Raw genomic sequence first — 17,220 nt, 5'->3', positions numbered from 1 at the left:
GTGTAGAAAGTGTGTATGTGTGTGTGTGTGTGTGTGTGCATGTGCATATGTGGGCATGTGTGTGTGGGTGTGTGTGTGCACATGCGCATATGTGGGCATGCACGTGTGTGGGCATGTGTGTGTGTGTGTGTGTGGGCATGTGCATGTGTACTATGTAAAGAGTCTATTGAAGTTTTAGATAGGTTGGCCAGGAATGATCTCACAGAGGAGGTAACATATGAGCAAACACCTGAAAGTAGTGAAGAGTTAGCTGTGCTGATATCTGGGAAAGAATGTTCCAGGCAGAGGGAACAGCAAATGCAAAGGCCAGAAACAGGACTTGAGGTTCCCGCACGTTACCTGGTGTAAAAAGCAGAGTGGGAGGCAGGACCCTCACACAGGTCTTCTTATTCCTCCTGGTCTATGGTTACTTCTAACTAAGGGATTCAAACTACACCAAAATTTTTTTGCTCGTTCATTCAATCTTTCAATTGTTGAATTAATTGAATCCTTTCGGTTTCTGCCTGATACATTTTGTGGCTTCAGCCACAGACAAAATCTGGCCCAATATATGTAAGCCCCATGGAAAAGCCAGTGTGTTCAGTGACTCAAGAATCACGCAGCTCAAAACACACAGGGGACAGTTTCCTTTCAACCACAGTACAGTTATCTAACAGATTTGATTCAGTGAGGCCAACTCATCATTATTCATTTTTACGGGATCCCCTAATGTCAATGTGACTTAAAGACTTTCCACCCCTATATTTCAACTTCAGTGGTGTTTTTCTTCTAATACTGAGTTATTCACTATCTTTTTTCTTGTGTTCTGTGAATCTATATTCAGCCAGCCTCTTAGGCACAAATATTAGCTGTCTTGTACATGAAGCTCACCCCATAAATACAAAGCCTTCCAACAAGTTTTAAACGAGCCCTTGTACAGTAACACGTAACTACTTCTGCACACCCTGTAAAGGACTCAGAACAGTTTCTGGAATATGATTTGTGCTCAATAAATAGTAGATATTGTTTGTAACAGGAAAAGCAGTAGCAGCACCATTATTGGTAATGTGAGTCCTGAGCTGGACCTTGAACAGAGGGTCCTCTAAGAGAGCTAAAGGAGCAGGCAGGAGACAGTAGAGGATAGTAGGAAATGCACACACTTGGATGGCTGAGAAGCAGCTGTTCTTTAGCCCAAGACCTTCAGATACCAGGCTTGGAAAGCTCTAACGCCCTCACAAAGGGTGGCTGATGTATTATCCTTCCTGTCTCCAGATTTTAGCCTGGATGCAGAGAAAGAAGCATTTTGGGATGGTGAGATAGTCCAGTGTTTTAAAGTAAAGGTCCTCAGCTTTGGCTGCACATTGGAATGACAGGGGAGCTTTCAAAAATCCCAGTGCCCAGGTCCAATCCAGAGATTCCCATGTAATTGGTCTGGAGTGGGGTCTTGGATTTGGGAACACTCCCTGGGGGTTCTGGTGGGCAGTGGAAGTAGAGGACCACTGTTTGAGAGGGTCCCTCTGTAAGGGGCAGCCCCTCCAACCCAGTTCCTCCCCTTTCCTGCTGTTTCCCAGCCTGGGGTAGTAGCTGTGGTTCTGGCGGTCTACTTTTCCAGTCCTTCAATTTTACACTGGAGAAAAAACAAGGAAGTGTTGTTTTTGGTAGATATTCCTAGGTCTGATTTACCTCTCAGAAACAGGAATTAGGAACCTGGATTTCTTCTCTGGTGGAAACTACTCCCAACCATCTTAAAGAGCTGCTTCCTGTCCCCCCACCCACACCCCACCCCCACCCCGCCTCCGGCAACTGCAGCATCCTTCCTCTACCACTGGCTCAAGGAACAAAAGAGTGAGATGCATGTGGCTTTCAGCTGTGGTCCCTGCTGCCACTGCACAGTGGCTAACAGGTCGAGGGGTTAAGTGTCTGTCTCAGCTTTCTTTCAGTAGTGCTCCTGGGTTCTAGGACCAAATGATAACACATTAATGAAACCTCAGCCACACGTTTATTTGTTCTCCACGGCTACTAATTTTCTTGTGCGGTACATCACAGAGAAGAGAAAGATCAACAGGCAGTAATATCATTCCTTCAGCAACTCCCAGTGTTTGGAGGATGTGAGGTGAATAATTAGAGCCTTTGTATTAAGCCTTCATTATTTCCAGCACCGGTTGGCCAGGCTTTGTATTTTTAGCTTTGCTTTGCTGACAGTGAAAGTATCTGGGCATAGCAGCCACAGTTCATCTCCTCACTATCTCTGGCTTCTGCAGCCCTGAGCCAGAAAAGGAGACTGATATTTATTTAGGGTATTCTATATGGCCTGGGCATGCTAGGAGCTCTCTGGGGATGCTGTGTATACCTTCTCTTTTGGTCCTCCCAACAAATGTGCTCCCTGCCAGGCTCTGGTCACTTGATCCGATGTGTTGACCTGGAATTCTTTTCCTTCAGAACTTAATAAGTAAAACTTACTATTTCCCACAGAGGGATTGTGGGGATATAGTTCCCAGGTGTCCTATAAGAATAATGGCTGTCAAGGGTCATCTGGGTGGCTTAGTTGGTTAAGTGGCAGACTCTTGATTTTGGTTCAGGTCATGATCTCATGGCTCGTGGGATTGAGCCCCGAGCTGGGCTCTGTGCTGATATCATGGAGCCTGCTTGGGATCTTCTCTCTCCCTCTCTGTCTACCCATCTCCTGCTTGTACATATGTTCTCTCTCTCTCAAAAAAAAAAAAAAAACTTGATAAAAAAAGGATAATGGTTGTCAAAATATAAGCCTGCTCATGGTTAATTAGAGTCAAGAATTTATCTTTTTCTGTAACAGCATGAGAGGGATGGCTGCAGCATTATATGGTGAAATAGACACAGAATTTTGAATTGGAAGTCTCAGGTTCAAGTCCCAATCCAGCCATTTCCTAGGCATGTGTTTTTGGACAAGTTTTGAATCTTTCTGCCTCTATATCATGAATATAAAATTTGGCTAAACCTAGTGCTACCTTAAAGGGTGCTGGGCAGCTCAGATAAAGTATTAGTATATGACTGTACTTTGTGAATTTTAGCATGATATATAGTCTTAGTTGCTTTTTCTATATTTCCTTGTGCTTTTTTCCATGTTCATATGGATACTATTCTTATTGATACTGTTGGTTTTCTCTGCACCTTTACCCATGTTGGAATGCTGTCACTCTACTCTCTGTCACATTCGTCAATTCTTATTCATTGTAGGAGGTTGATTTGTGGCCACCAAAAAGCCTGTTCAAGTCTTAACCCCCTGGTACCTAAGACCTTATTTGGAAAAGAGTCTTTGTAGATGTTATTAACTTAGGGCTGTAGAGATGAGGTCATCCTGATCCATAAGCAAGTGGGCCTTAAAAAATCCAATGATGAGTGTCCTCATAAGAAGAGAAGACACAGCAGAAGCAGGGGACACACAGAAGGAGGCTATGTGAAGAAAAGAGGCCCTGGCTTGAGTTAGGCTGACAAGCCAAGGAATGCCAGGAGCCACCGCAAGTTGGAAGAAGCAAGGGAGGATTAGCTCTGCTGATACCTTGATTTCACACTTCTGTTTTTTTTTTTTTTAATTTTCAATTTTATTTAATTTTAGAGCATGAGCAGAGGAGAGGGGCAGAGGGAGGAGGGGAGAGAGAGAGAGAGAGGGACAAAGAAAGAAAGAAACAAGAAAGAAAGAAAGAGAGAAAGAGAGAAAGAGAGAGAGAGAGAGAGAGAAAGAATGAATCCCCAGCAGGCTCCATGCTCAGTGCAGAGCCTGACACTGGGAGTTGATCTCACGACCATGAGATCATGACCTGAGCTGAAATCAAGAGTCAACTGGCTCAACTGACTCAGCCACCCAGGCACCCCAAAGTTTCTGTTGTTTTAAGCTACCAGATTTGTAGTAACTTGTTACAGCAGCCACAGGAAACTACTATACTCATCATCTAAGGGTTGGCTACAATCTCCTCTGCTCTTGGAAGTCTTTCCCACCCTCCCGGGACTGGATGAGGTGTCTCTCCTCTGTATGCCCTTTGACACCCCTGACTTCTACCACTTGCACCTGCTTGTGTAGTTATCCATTCATGTGTCTGTCTTGTCCATGACACCAAGGGTTCTGAGACATTGGGGTTGTGCCTTAGTAATGTTTCTCACCTGGCATGTAACAGCTCAATGGGTTTGTTTTACACAACATGAATTTTGTTCTCAAACCCTCATCTTTGTTGAATCCCTCCCTAGCCTAGGCGCCTAGTACCGGGTGTAGGAACCAATGTGTCTGGCTTTTCCTCTGCAGGCCCCTGTCCTCTTTCTGCCCATGCTGCCAGGTTAGTATTATTTCTAAAATATTACTCAGATACGTACCTACCCAGAGACTTCGAGCAGCTCCATACCTCTTTAATCCAAGTACCTCTACCATCTGGCCCTAACATACATTTCTAGCTTTATCCTCCAGTACCCTCTTCTGTGAACTCGTGCTCGAGGAGAACTAGTCTGCTCCTGTGTACAGAGCACACATTATTAAGGTGAAACCTCGCCGGAACTATGGAGGACGGGAACCCCCCTGTCTTCCTCATTGTTGCTGAGCCCCAGACATGTCCAGTTCTTCTTGGACGATTTGTTGGTCGCTCAGGCAGGGATGCCATGCTCCTCGGAACTGCTGTTGTACTGGACGTCTGTGCTTTCATAGGCATCTGTAGCATCTCTGCAGGCACAGGCAGCATGCAGATCAGCTCTTTTCCATCTTTGCATTTCCTTCAGGACCTGAGGGCCTCCAGTGAAGTAGAGTGCCTTGTTAACTAGATATATTAAAGACATTTGTGCATGTGATTTTAATACAGGGAAAGTCAGCAACCTACTGTGGTGGAGGCTTATTTTTCCAAATTTCCCTTAGGACATTTATATTGCTTCTCTCTTATAAGATTTTGTGAAAATGGAAGGCATTACCAGAAAACTACCTGGTTCTACAGGGTTTAAATATAATGACCTCTTAGTAACAAATGTGCAAGTAGAAAACAGTCCTTAAACTTTTGGTGAGGAATAGAGGCATTGTTTTCCTGGAGGAGGACCGCTCTCCTTCCCTGTGGCTAGAGCTGGCCTCCAGCAGGTGTCTGAAGAATTAAGCACAATTACTGGGTCTAGGGAGAGGGGAAAGGAGCTGAGGAGCCCAGGGCTACTGGTATCAGGCAGAGCAAGGTGCCCAAAAAGCCATGCTAAGCAAGACTTCAAGGAAATCTATGTCCCTTGTTCACCTGAAAATTGCCTAAGTTGTCATCTGGATGTGAGCATAGCTTTATTATCCAAAATATTTGTGATCTTAATGTAATTATAATGATGAATCATAGCACAGGTCAGTAAGTGAGTTCTCTTTAGTTACATATTGGGATAAGAGATACCAAAGAAATTTTTATCTCAGAATAATTCTCAATTCCAAAGATTTCCATAGCATTATTTTCCCCTCAGTGAAGCAAAGTGATTTTTAAAAAATAGCATATTTTGGGTGCCTGGGTGGCTCAGTTGGTTAAGTGTCCAACTTTGGCTCAGGTCATGATCTCATAGTTCATGAGTTCGAGCCCCACGTCAGGCTCTGTGCTGACAGCTCAGAGCCTGGAGCCTGCTTTGGATTCTGTCTCCCTCTCTCTCTCTGCCCCTCTTGTGCTCACACACACACTCTCTCTCTCAAAAATAAATAAACATTAAAATTTTTAAGAAAAAAATAGCATATTTTTTTGCTCAAATTTACCTATGTAGATATAGAAAACTTAGTTTTCAAAAACTCTCCTTTGCTTCCTCTCTATGTAGGGGTGTCTGAGTGGCTCAGTTAGTTAAGCGTCCGACTTCGGCTCAGATCATGATCTCACAGTTTGTGAGTTTGAGCTGTCTGTGGCACAAGACAGAGCCTGCTTCGGATCCTCTGTCCCCTTCTCTCTCTGCCCCTCCCTCGCTCATGCCTGCTCTCTCTCTCTCAAAAATAAACATTAAAAAAAAAAAAAAAAAGAAAGTGCAATGTAGCGGTGCCTGGGTGGCTCAGTGGTTTAGTGTCTGATTCTTGATTTTGGCTCAGGTCATCATGATCCCAGGGTCGTGAGATTGAGCCCCACATTGGGCTCCACGTTGAGTGTGGACCCTGCTTGAGATTCTCTCTGTCTCTGTCTCTCTCTCTCCCCTCCCCTCCCCTAACTTTCTGGGAGAAAAAGGGGAAGGGAGGGAGGGGGGACAAAGAAGGGAGGAAGGAAAGAAAAAGAAAGAAAAGGAAAGAGAGAGAGCACGCATGAGGATGCAGTGTAGCGTGGTGGGAAGCATTTAGGAAACCTAAGTTTGAATTCTGCCTCAGCTACTTGCTAGCTTTGTAACCTTGAGCAATTTAATTTCTCTAAACATCAGATTCTGTATCTCTGAAAATAAAATACGACCTTGTAAGGTTCTTGAGGGTTGAATACAATCATAGTAATCATTATTTTGGTGGATCAGTGTGTGTGGTGGGGAGGGAAGGACCAAAATCGTATAACGTGCTTAACTTCTTGCTGGTAATTGAAAGATAATCAAATTATAAAAGCAGTGATGGCTTGAATGAAGGGTGTGTTCTAACTGATTCTGTGTTTCTTCAGGGAAATAATTTACATTGCTTAATTCTTTGCAGAATAATGGGACCACTGAGCATCAGGTGGAATCTTTCATAAGGAAAAAACTGGAGTCATTGTTAAAAGAATCTCAGATTCGAGACAAAGAAGATCCTGATAGTTTCACAGTGAGGGCACTACTGAAGGCCACACACGAAGGCTTAAATGCACATCTGAAACAGGTATACAATTCTCCCTTGGACTTGTCCTTCAACAGGAAAAAGAATGGATCTCATACTCTGTTTCTAATCATTTGTCATTTGTGAAATGCTTCTCCAGTTTCTTGCATTTCTATCCTCATCTTACTTGAGAAATGAAAATCTCCTATTGCAAAATGATGGGAGAAATTGTTAAAAGTGGATGGGCAGGGGTGGAAATAACTCAAATACTGCTTCACTGAGATCCTCAGGACAAAGTGCAGTGGCCCTGGACCCATCTTGCCCTGCCTGCTCAGGTGTGGGAGGAGCTCGAGCCCACCACGTGCATCACCCTTCCACCTCTCCAGCCAGTCATCCACTGTGCTGCATTGATTGCACCTCCTTGAGTGTGTCTTCCGTCTGTCTACTTCCCTTGTCCATGGGCTGGGTCCTGTTCTAGGCCAATGTCAACTGTCACCTAGACCTTTCTTGCCCTCCTTCAGTCTAATCTCCACTCTGAAATTAGCATGATGTTTTAAAAAGGTAAATCTGATCATGTCACTCTACTATTCAGAATTCTTCAGTGGTTTCCCATTAGGATTTGGATGAATTACAAACTCTTTAACCAGGCTTTCAAGGTGTCATTTCATCCTTGTCTACCTCTCAAGTTTTCTCATTTTCCCTATCACACTGCTTCCCACCATTGTCCCACTAAACACAACTGTCTGTATGCCATGGTCTTTCTCACATTCTGTTCCCTCTACCCATTCCTACATTCCTACATCTGCTCTTACTAACTTCTTCTTAGTCTTTTAAATTCCAGCTTCAGTGTGATGCCCTAAATGAGTCCTGCCTTGACCTGGGATTAGGTTAGTTATCCCCCTTATATTGTCCAGGGTAGCTTCCCATTATATCTTCTCTTTTATGAAGGTTGTTTTTTTTTTTTTTACACCTTTGCAATTATTTGTTTAATATCTGTCCTCTCAACTAGATTATAGATTCCATGAAAACAAGAACTATGTCAGTCCTAATAACCATGATTTTTCTGGCTTATTATAGTGCCTGGGCCTTAGTGCAACTTTCATATTAAGTTGTTGAATGAATGAATGATTTGGGCTCTGGCTGCGATTTTAACTCTACCTTCTAGTAGAAATATCAGAAATGGGCAGGGAAGAAGGAGGGTGGGTTTATTGCTATTACCCTTGCAGGGCATTCAGGGCACTTATTCTGGCCTAGAGATCCATGAACTCACTGGCTCAGCCAGTAACAGACTTCCCCGCTTGGACCTCCTGTCTCTCGGGACTCAGGAATCCTCAGGTAGTGGGAGGACCATATGGGGTGACCACCCTTGAATCTAAGTGACAACCTAGTGTCGTGGTTACTGTCTAGAGTTTGTGCTGAGCTCTAGTTGGGCAGCTTAGCTCATGTGCCCACCCCTAACCTATTGTTCCTTCCTGGAACAATAACTTGCCAAGGCCTTGTCTTGTTAATGCCATAAGACAACTTACTCCTGGAAGTGGTGCCAAAGTCAGCCTCTCTGCAGCTGCATGTTAGAGGGGCAGAATGGAATAGTGGGGAGGCAACCAAAATGTAAATTACAGCATTACTGCCATTACCGTTGATCATGCAATTTTGAATTTTCTTAGAAACTTCTATAAATAGCAATAAGGTTCTCCCCCTCACCCTCTCCTTCCTGCCACTTAGTTTTAGCCACACAAATGTCTATAAAATTGGGTAGCTTATTTGGTTAGCTCAGTTTGATTCTGCTTCTTGTTCTTACTGAATTCTCATTAGCTAATCTGGGCTAATCGCTCCCCCTGATGCTTTTGGAAAACTTTTTGTTCCATCCTAGATCATTCCAATTGGACAGGCCACAGCAGGTCTTAGAGATTTTGGATAAAACATATTAAACCCATCTTTCTTTTGCTATTCATGAAAGAAATTCCAATGGTAACTTTCCTATCAGGTAAGATAGTAAGAGATCTCAAAGTTCCAAGATGTGGTGGAGCAAAACTCATTCCCCTCTTGCTTATTCTTTACTTTCCATTAAATCTGGGTGACTACAAGGATGCAGTAGACTGAGAAAGTGGAGCTTGTGCCTTCAGTAAAGTGGGCTGCAAAGTGTTGAGGTTTTTAACACTGCTGTTCATTTTTAAAACATGGTTTTGGTTCAGTAGACAAGCAAAGACAAGTTACTGTTGAGGGAAGTACATCTGTGTTGAATACACGTGCATGTTGAGATCCAAGGCTGAGGATATGCTGTGTGGTTCAGGGCAGCATGTCACCCCAGCTTCCTTCTTGCTGGGCTGTCATTCAGCAGTGCACCACTGTATTCTCCTGTGCTGTCTTAGCCCAGAAGAGCTTATTTTATTTTTACTTCAGTAAAATAAGAATGAAGTGCTCCTCCTTCAGCCTGGAAGAATTTAGTAGACCAAGAAAGATGCCTGCCTTCTTTGGAGTCCTTGAAATCTACTCCCTTCTCTACATACCAGTGGCAACTATCTGGATGGCCGTAGTTTTTCCCTAAATGGACTTTTCCCACTCTTTTGCCATCCCACCCACTCCAATCTCTCATGTATGCCACTACCATAGTGATATTTCAGAAATGTGTATCTGAGAATGCCATCCTCATGTTTTAAACCATTCACAGATAAGTTTGGAAGTTTGAAAGTTTGGAAGATAATGTTCACACTCCAGGATGTAGCCCATAAGATCCTTTCTCCATGCTCTGGCCCCAGCTCTGACTTGTCCATCTGTGCACATATGTACAAGTACACACACATCCTACTTCCTTTGTCTCCTAGAAAGTACCACGTTCTTAGCACTTGGCCTTTGTGTTTGCTCTTCCCTTGGCCACCACACACTTCTTCCTCCTCATCTCACTTAGAAAATGTCTACCTCTTGGGGCACCTGGTTGGCTCTTGATTCCATTATGAGGTCATGATCTCATGGTTCATGAGTTCTAGCCACCTGTTTAGGTTCTATGCTGATAGTGCAGAGACTGTTTGGGATTCTCTCTCTCTCTCTCTCTGCCCCAACCACACTCTCACTCTTCTTCTCTCTCCATATAAATAAATAAACTTAAAAAAAATACTTTTAATAAAAAAGAAAATGTCTGCCCTCTTCCAGCTTCAGCTTTTGCCTCCTGTCCCCATGGAAGTCCTCCTTGATCCTCAAGTCTGGGTAGATGGCCTTTCCCTGCCATCTTGCCATGCCCTGCACTTTCCCCCATCATAAGTCTTATTACTTATCACACAGTGTTGTTCGCTTGTCTCCACCATTAGATTGCAAGCCCAGTGAGGACAGAGTCTGCATCTGTTTTCCTTGCTGTCATCTTCACATACACGCCAAGTTCCTAGCACAATGTCTGATCCATGGATTCATTAAGAAATGTGGTACTGATGCTCAGGGGGAGGTCAAGTTGGAGATAGATATTTGTGTGTATAACCCTTCTATGTAAAGAGGTGGTGTGCAATGGGAGAAGTTGGTGGGGACAAGCCAGAGAGAAGATTTAGAGCTACACAGAACCCCTGTTTTATCAGCTACTAGCTTTGTAACTTTGGGCATATTATCCAACCTCACTGTACTTCTTATTTGTAAAATGGGATTTTAACCGTACTTATCTCTGAGGGTGGTTGTATATACTAAATAAGAGTATATGGAATGCACTTAGCATAATCCTTGGAGATAGGTGCCTACCAAATAGGGTGACCATATACCTCAACTCGTATGGGACAGCCCTGCTTCATACCTGTTGTCCCAGCGTAATTGTTAAAAGTGCCTCATTTCACTCTTAAAAGGGTTCTGTTTTGGACAATAAATGACATGGTCCCATGACCAGTAGATGGGCTATTAGAAGCAGAGAGGAGCTCTGAGATTAGTTGATCCATTCTTTTCCCATTTCACAGGTAAGAAAACTGAGGTCAAGAGAAAGGGCTTGCCAGAGGACATTTATCTACTTAGTGTCAGAACTGGGTCTCCTAACTTGGAAAGAGGTGTTACTTTTAATGACCTTCTCTGGCTACCTTCTTAACTCCAGGGTTTTTGAACATTTAATGATCAGCTTCAATAGATCTTGAAAGGCAGTCAGTATACATTAGCCAGTCAAATGAAATTACCCTGTAATCCCCCTATCCCACCGCTCTAGCATTTTCTGAACTGTCTCTTTCCCCAACCAAGTCTTAATCTTTTCTCCTCCCCACCCCAAATTACATCTTTGACTAGTCTCTATGGATATATGTCAGTGCCTCCCTGGCCTTTTGATTTTAAGTAGTTTTGCTCACCCACATTTACTCCATTTATGTGGTTATCTCTGTTTCTTCTCTGTTTAGCCAGAGCCCTAGGAGGATGGGGCCTGCCTATCTGTCCTTATATCATGTCATTAGCTGTGAACCAGCTAATACATATTTTTAGGGATGACGATTGAAAAAGAGTCTAAACCCTTTTCCCAGGGTGTCCTTTCTTTCCCCTAATGAGGCTTGAGCAAGGAGATCTGTAGCCTGGAAAATTAACCCACATGAGGCTACAATACCTCTTCCAAATGCTCACCACAGAGGGAATTAATTTCAGTGAACAGATAAGCTCTGCTGTGGTTTACTTAAACAAACAAAACCAATCTTATTATCTAATAGATGTGCTTGGATTTTATTTATTTTTAGTGTTTTAAAATCCCAAATAGCAGTATTCAATCAGTGTGATTATTATTTTTTCTCATTCGACAGAATTTAGCTCTTAACGACTTGGCCATTTTTCAAAATTAAATCTACCTTTTAACTGAAGATGATTTATCCCCACTCAGGGCATTTCAAAAGAATATACCTTGTGCTGTAGAGAGCCTTGTGAACAGGCTCTGGAGGGACCTGCACAGCTGGGCGTTACCGAGAGGCCTTCGACACCAGTTTGGGGAAGTTGTTGGCAGTTACTGTCTCCTGGTTGGTGCCCAGACCTCTCCATGCCAGTGTCTCCCTCTCTTGAGGCAGATCCCACAACCTTTGCAGTAGTGAAGGTGTGGAACAGCAACAAATGAACAAGACCTGTTTGCTCTCCCTAAGGCAGAGAGGGTTCCCCCGCCATTCCACCAGAACTAAGGAAAAAAAAGAGGGAGGAAGAGAAATAGTCATATTATGTTTTATTTACTCAGCATCCAGACGTGAAGGAAAATGGAAAGAAATCACATGGACGATCCCTCATGACCAACTTTGGAAAACATAAGGTATGAATTAAGAGCGACAAATGTGCATGATTCAGTTAATTTCAAGAAACTAGAGAGTAACAGGACAGTATCATCGCGACTTTGGAATAACTGAAGATTTCTTAAATAGGACTCCAGAAAAGAAAAAGATTAATAAGCCACTTTAAAATTTAAGAGCTTCTGTTCATTAAAAGTATCAAAAAGCGAAGAGCATACTGGTAAGAGTATTTTCAATATATATATCCGACAAAGGACTTGTATCTTGAATATATAAAGAATTCTTATAAATCAATAAAAAGATCCCACAGTTTTGTTTTATTTTGTTTTGTTTTGTTTTTTAAGTGGGCAAAAGACTTGAGTGGGCTTTCACAAAAGAAGATTTCCAAATGGCTAATATGGAAAAGGTGGTCACCCTTATCAATCCTCTGGGAAATGCAAATTAAAATGGTGATGAGATTTCCTACATATCCATCACAATAGCAGATATAAAATGATTGACAGCACTAAGGGTTAGTGGAGATGCTGAGCAACTTGAACTTTATACACTGCCAATGGGAGTGTGCATTTGTGCAACTACCTCACACTGTTTCACAGTATCTACTAACGCTGTATTGTGCACCATGTCTTATCAGTTCCATTGTTGTGTTTCAGCCTCATGATATATACCTAATATTTATAGTGACATTATTTGTAATAGAATAAACAGGAAACAGTTCAAATGTTTGTCAACAACAGAATGTATAAAAATTGTGATATATTCACATAAGGGAATATTTTTCAGCAATGAAAACGACACAATTACAACTTTTTGCAATAAAATCTTTATAAACATGACATTGAACAAAAGAAGCCAGATCCAATGTAGTACATACAGTTTGATACCGTTTATATGAAGTTTAAAAACAGGCAAAAAAGATCAATGAGGTCAAAGTCAGGATAGTAGTTACCTTAGGGAGAAGGTAATGACTGAACGGGAGAGTCAGAAGGCTTTTGGACAGCTAATCCTCATTTGGATGATAGCACTTTGTAGAAAGTCATCATGCTGTGTACTTAAGATTGTATTTTTCTAAATGTGTACTATACTTCAATAAAAAGGTAAAATGTGTTATACAAAAAATCAATTATTGAATGGTAAACTTTATGCATGAGGTTTCTGTAAGGCTATTTCCTGTATTTTAAGTAGTGTTGTATCTGGAGTTTCCTGCTCCATCAGTAGGATAATTTATTAAAAGGTTGGACAAGGTAGTCATTATAATAAAAAATTAAAAACAACCAAAATGTTCATCCATAAAGACTTATTCAGTCCATGATTCATTCACAGAATGAATAATTATACAGCCATTGAGAGATGATCACTTTGAAGAGCTCAGCATGCAAAACATTGAATAAAGGAGTAAGGTCAAAAACTGATTATGTAGTACGTTAACTTTAATAAGATGTCACATCTATATAGAAAGAAAACATATCCTCATTTTTCCAAATACTAGGCCATTGGTGATTCATTACTTATTTCTACATTTTACATTTTATATTTAAAAATGAACTTTGGGGCGCCTGGGTGTCTCAGTCCGTTAAGCATCCGACTTCGGCTCAGGTCGTGATCTCGCAGTTCGTGGGTTTCAGCCCTGTGTCAGACTCTGTGCTGACAGCTGAGAGCCTGGAACCTGTTTCGGATTCTATGACTCCCTCTCTCTCTCTCTGTCCCTCCCCTGTTCACACTCTGTCTCCGTCTCTCAAAAAATAAATAAATGTTAGAAAATTTTTTAAAAAATGAACTTTAAAAAGACAGATCTATTATTATAATACCTCAAGTTACTGACGATCTGTAGAATTGGAGAAAATTTCATTTTTGATTACAACTACTCATTTGAATTAAAATCATTTTCCAAAGTAAATCTTTCATGGAATATTTTAGCTGCTATAGAATTAAAATTTATTATATCTCAAATCATATGAATGAATGTTCATAAGACTACATACAGCTTATCTTAATAAACAGGATTTTATTATTTATATTGAAAGCTAACATTATGTAGCTGACACAGTGACTTTCCACCTATCTCATTCAATCATCACAATAATCCTTTAAAATTGTTGTTACTGTTCTGTCCTTTTAAAAAACACAATAGGAAGCTGGAGAGGTTAGCCAGCTTGGTGATAGGCCAAGCTGGAACATGAAATCATCAGATGCTAGGGTTCCCACACTGTGCTCCCTGAGGTTCTCAAAACATCAGTAACACCTGAGAAGAATCCAGATTAAATTGGCGCCTTGTTATCAGTACAATAGACCTGAGTGTGTTTGTGCCAGCTTGGGGTTTTATTTGTTGAGTAAGAGAAAATCTGGAGAGTGATATGGCCCCATGGTAACGCGGGGGTGGGCTCCCTTTTCCTTCCTAAGCTGCAGTCCTCAGATATCCAGGGAACTCATCTAAAGGTCTTACTTTTGTTTGTGGAAGGCGTAGTTTTGGTGGCAAGGTTTTCTGCAATTAGAGGGTCCCTCCCCATCTTTTGTTTTTCTGTTACGTATTGATAAATATTGGGGTTATCGCTAATGTGTTGGGATGAAACTGCATCATTCCAAAAAGGCTTTTTTTCTGAAAGCCTTTAGTCCTACAGCCTTTCAGCCTAAATCCTGTGGGTAATAATTTTCATCCTTTTGCTAGAAATTAAAATGGACCACAATCTCAAAACTGCAGTTTGATTTAGGCAGTTTATTTGAATGCATGCTGATCAAAAGCAGGAAAAAGTTATTCGTGAAAAAAAATTACTACTGTCTTTTTTTAATCAAATTTGCCTTTTTTGAGTCAGCAGGAGTAGTAAGTTTCCTAAATAAGAGAATATTTTATCCCCTTACAGTCATTTAAATAGATGTGACAACTCTGACCCTTCCATTCATGGAGACCTTCAATGCATGACTAAGAAAGTCTTTCTAAATCTACAGCTTATGTGGCTTAGAAGTCAGTCTTAAAGCATGAAACCCTCAGTTTTGCCTTAATATTCTAATATGATTATGACCATAGACATGTTTGTTATTGATAGTAAGGCAAGCTGCAATATTTGGTTAATTTGTTTTCTTCCAGGTAACTGTCCTTTTTGTATATATTATAATGCCGAGTCCATTCTCCATACGTTGTAGATGTACCTGATGCAGTGAGTTTGTTGTTAAGTTTACTGTGATTTTTCCGGCAGAAAACCACAAAATCACGGTCTAAGTCTTATAGTACTGATGATGAGGAAGACACACAGCAGAATTCTGGCAAGGAAACTGGCCAGCTGTACAGGTAAGAATGTCCACGTTTTTTGCTCAGACTCCTAGAGCCTCTCCACCCCCATCAGCTTGGCTTCGTTGTATGTATCTAGAGAATCAAGTCACATGGTCAAGTGCTCAGTGCAGCAGGGCATGTGAAGATCAACTGGGTATGAGATAATAAGACATGTAAGGGACTTACACTGTGCCTGACACTCTTCCCAAGCAGTAGCTATAGAGAAGAGAGAGGGGCCACATGAGCTAGTACAGGGAGCTCTCCTAGGTGACTAAAGGAGAAGATGGGTCATGAGCACATGTTAAGAGCCAGGCATCTGAGATCAGCCAGACTTGAAACTCTTGCTCCTTCGACATTAACATGGGGCAAGTTAGGCTTCTCATATGTATCTGTTTCTTAGGCTCATTGTAAAGATTAAAGGAAGTAAACTACTTAGCCCAATAATCCCTATTCCAATGAACTAAGCACTCAAAAATATTAGCTACTTTTTTTTATTATTGCCAATAGAATTTCAGATGAGTAAGATGATTTTCTGGCAGTTTGTGTATACAGTAGAGTCACAGAGGAATGTAAATTTTATCATAGATAAATGCACACACACCCCCCTGTGTCTTTATTGAAAGACTGAAATTAAATGAAATTAAGAGCATGTAGGAATGGATGACATTTAGTGCTCAATTAAATTTTATATTTAGCTTCACTTTGACGGAATGTTCATACATAAGAGAGTAACTAGTGAGGGCAGAGAGGATGTGTGTGGTTCCTACCCTTAGGGTACAGAAAATTGAATACATATCTACAGTAAAGGATATAAGAGTGATGGGATCACCTTCCAGGAGACCTCTGCTGTGAATGTTCTCAAATAGAAGTCCAGGTTCTCCTGCCAAAGTGGAGGAGATGTCCAGTGAACTCTGGTGTTCCTCACTAGCTGGGTAACAATGGCAATCAAGCCCTTCACGACAGAACTCACAAATACATGAGAGGACCCTGTGATTCTCAGATGAGCATTGAATAAAACCACATGAGTTAGGGTGTGGTGATGGAAAGAGAGCTGAACTAGGAATCAAACTTGGGTCCTAATCCTGGCTCCATTAGGAGCTGGTAGGGAAGGTTGAGTAACCAGAAGCCCGAACGTCTTCCAGCTCTACAATGACATTTAGTCCTGGGTGTGTATTTCGCAGGTTGGGTCGCCGAAGGAAAACCATGAAGCTCTGCCGAGAGCTCTCTGACTTGGTGGTGTATACAAACTCCGTGGCAGCCCAAGACATTGTGGATGATGGTAAGGACTGAGTTTTTCTTCTAGGATAAATTCTTGACCTTTCTTTGTCAACTGTTTGTTAATCATCAGCACACGTTTCTGGAACTGTGTAGAATCCAACGTGAGTGTCAGGAAACTGACTGCCAGTATAATGCTTAGTTCACCAGGAGGAGTATATTGATTACTGTGGTTGCCTGATTGGCTGGAGCTAGAGAAATTTCCTTCAGGGCCGAGGAGGACTTCATTATTCTGCAAAGACAAATGCATTACAGCAAGGTCTTGCCCAAGGCGTGAACTATGGAGACCTGACCTAGTTTGGTGGCCAGGTAACAGATGGATGGTCCTAGTGTGAATGACCAGAAGAAAGAAGAAATTAATTGGCTAAACTAGCACCTCAAAAAGCCCCATATTTTCTCATTGGAAGTTTTTACTTTGATGAAAATTATTTATTTATTTATTTTTAAATGTTTATTTTTGAGAGAGTGAGAGAGCGAGAGCACCACGGATAGAGTGGGGAAGGGGCAGAGAGAGAGAGAGAGAATCCCAGAGTGCAGAGCCTGATGTGGGGCTTTGAACTCATGAACTGTGAGATCATGACCTGAGTAGAAATCAAGAGTCAGACACTTAACTGACTGAGCCACCCAGGCACCCCAACTTTGATGAAAATAATTTCATGCACAAATTGAAGTTTTAGCAGAGAGAGCAGGGATTTCAGAAGGACGGACTTTTCACTGTTTTTCACCTATTATTTGCCTTGTGTTGAGTTGAGAAATCCTAGTCACAGGTGTTCTTACCC

General features: G+C 41.7%; 1 protein-coding gene across 2 annotated transcripts in view; it reads left to right on the top strand.

The window, feature by feature from the left end:
- The window catches only part of PLCH1 (phospholipase C eta 1), a 187,173-nt gene that overhangs the window by 151,638 nt on the left and 18,315 nt on the right, over positions 1-17,220 (top strand). For both annotated transcript variants that reach the window (XM_047099766.1, XM_047099765.1), the window contains exons 11-14: positions 6,596-6,757; positions 11,853-11,924; positions 15,093-15,184; positions 16,348-16,445. In XM_047099766.1, the coding sequence (XP_046955722.1) occupies positions 6,596-6,757; positions 11,853-11,924; positions 15,093-15,184; positions 16,348-16,445 (424 nt within the window). The remainder of the gene's footprint in view (positions 1-6,595; positions 6,758-11,852; positions 11,925-15,092; positions 15,185-16,347; positions 16,446-17,220) is intronic.

Source organism: Lynx rufus, unplaced genomic scaffold, assembly GCF_022079265.1.
Source record: "Lynx rufus isolate CCGP_SWC_20201006 ecotype Redwood Valley unplaced genomic scaffold, mLynRuf1.p SCAF_5, whole genome shotgun sequence".
In the NCBI taxonomy this organism is placed as follows: Eukaryota; Metazoa; Chordata; class Mammalia; order Carnivora; family Felidae; genus Lynx; species Lynx rufus.
Note: the sequence above shows the minus strand (reverse complement) of the source record. Positions and strands in the feature narration are given on the sequence as shown.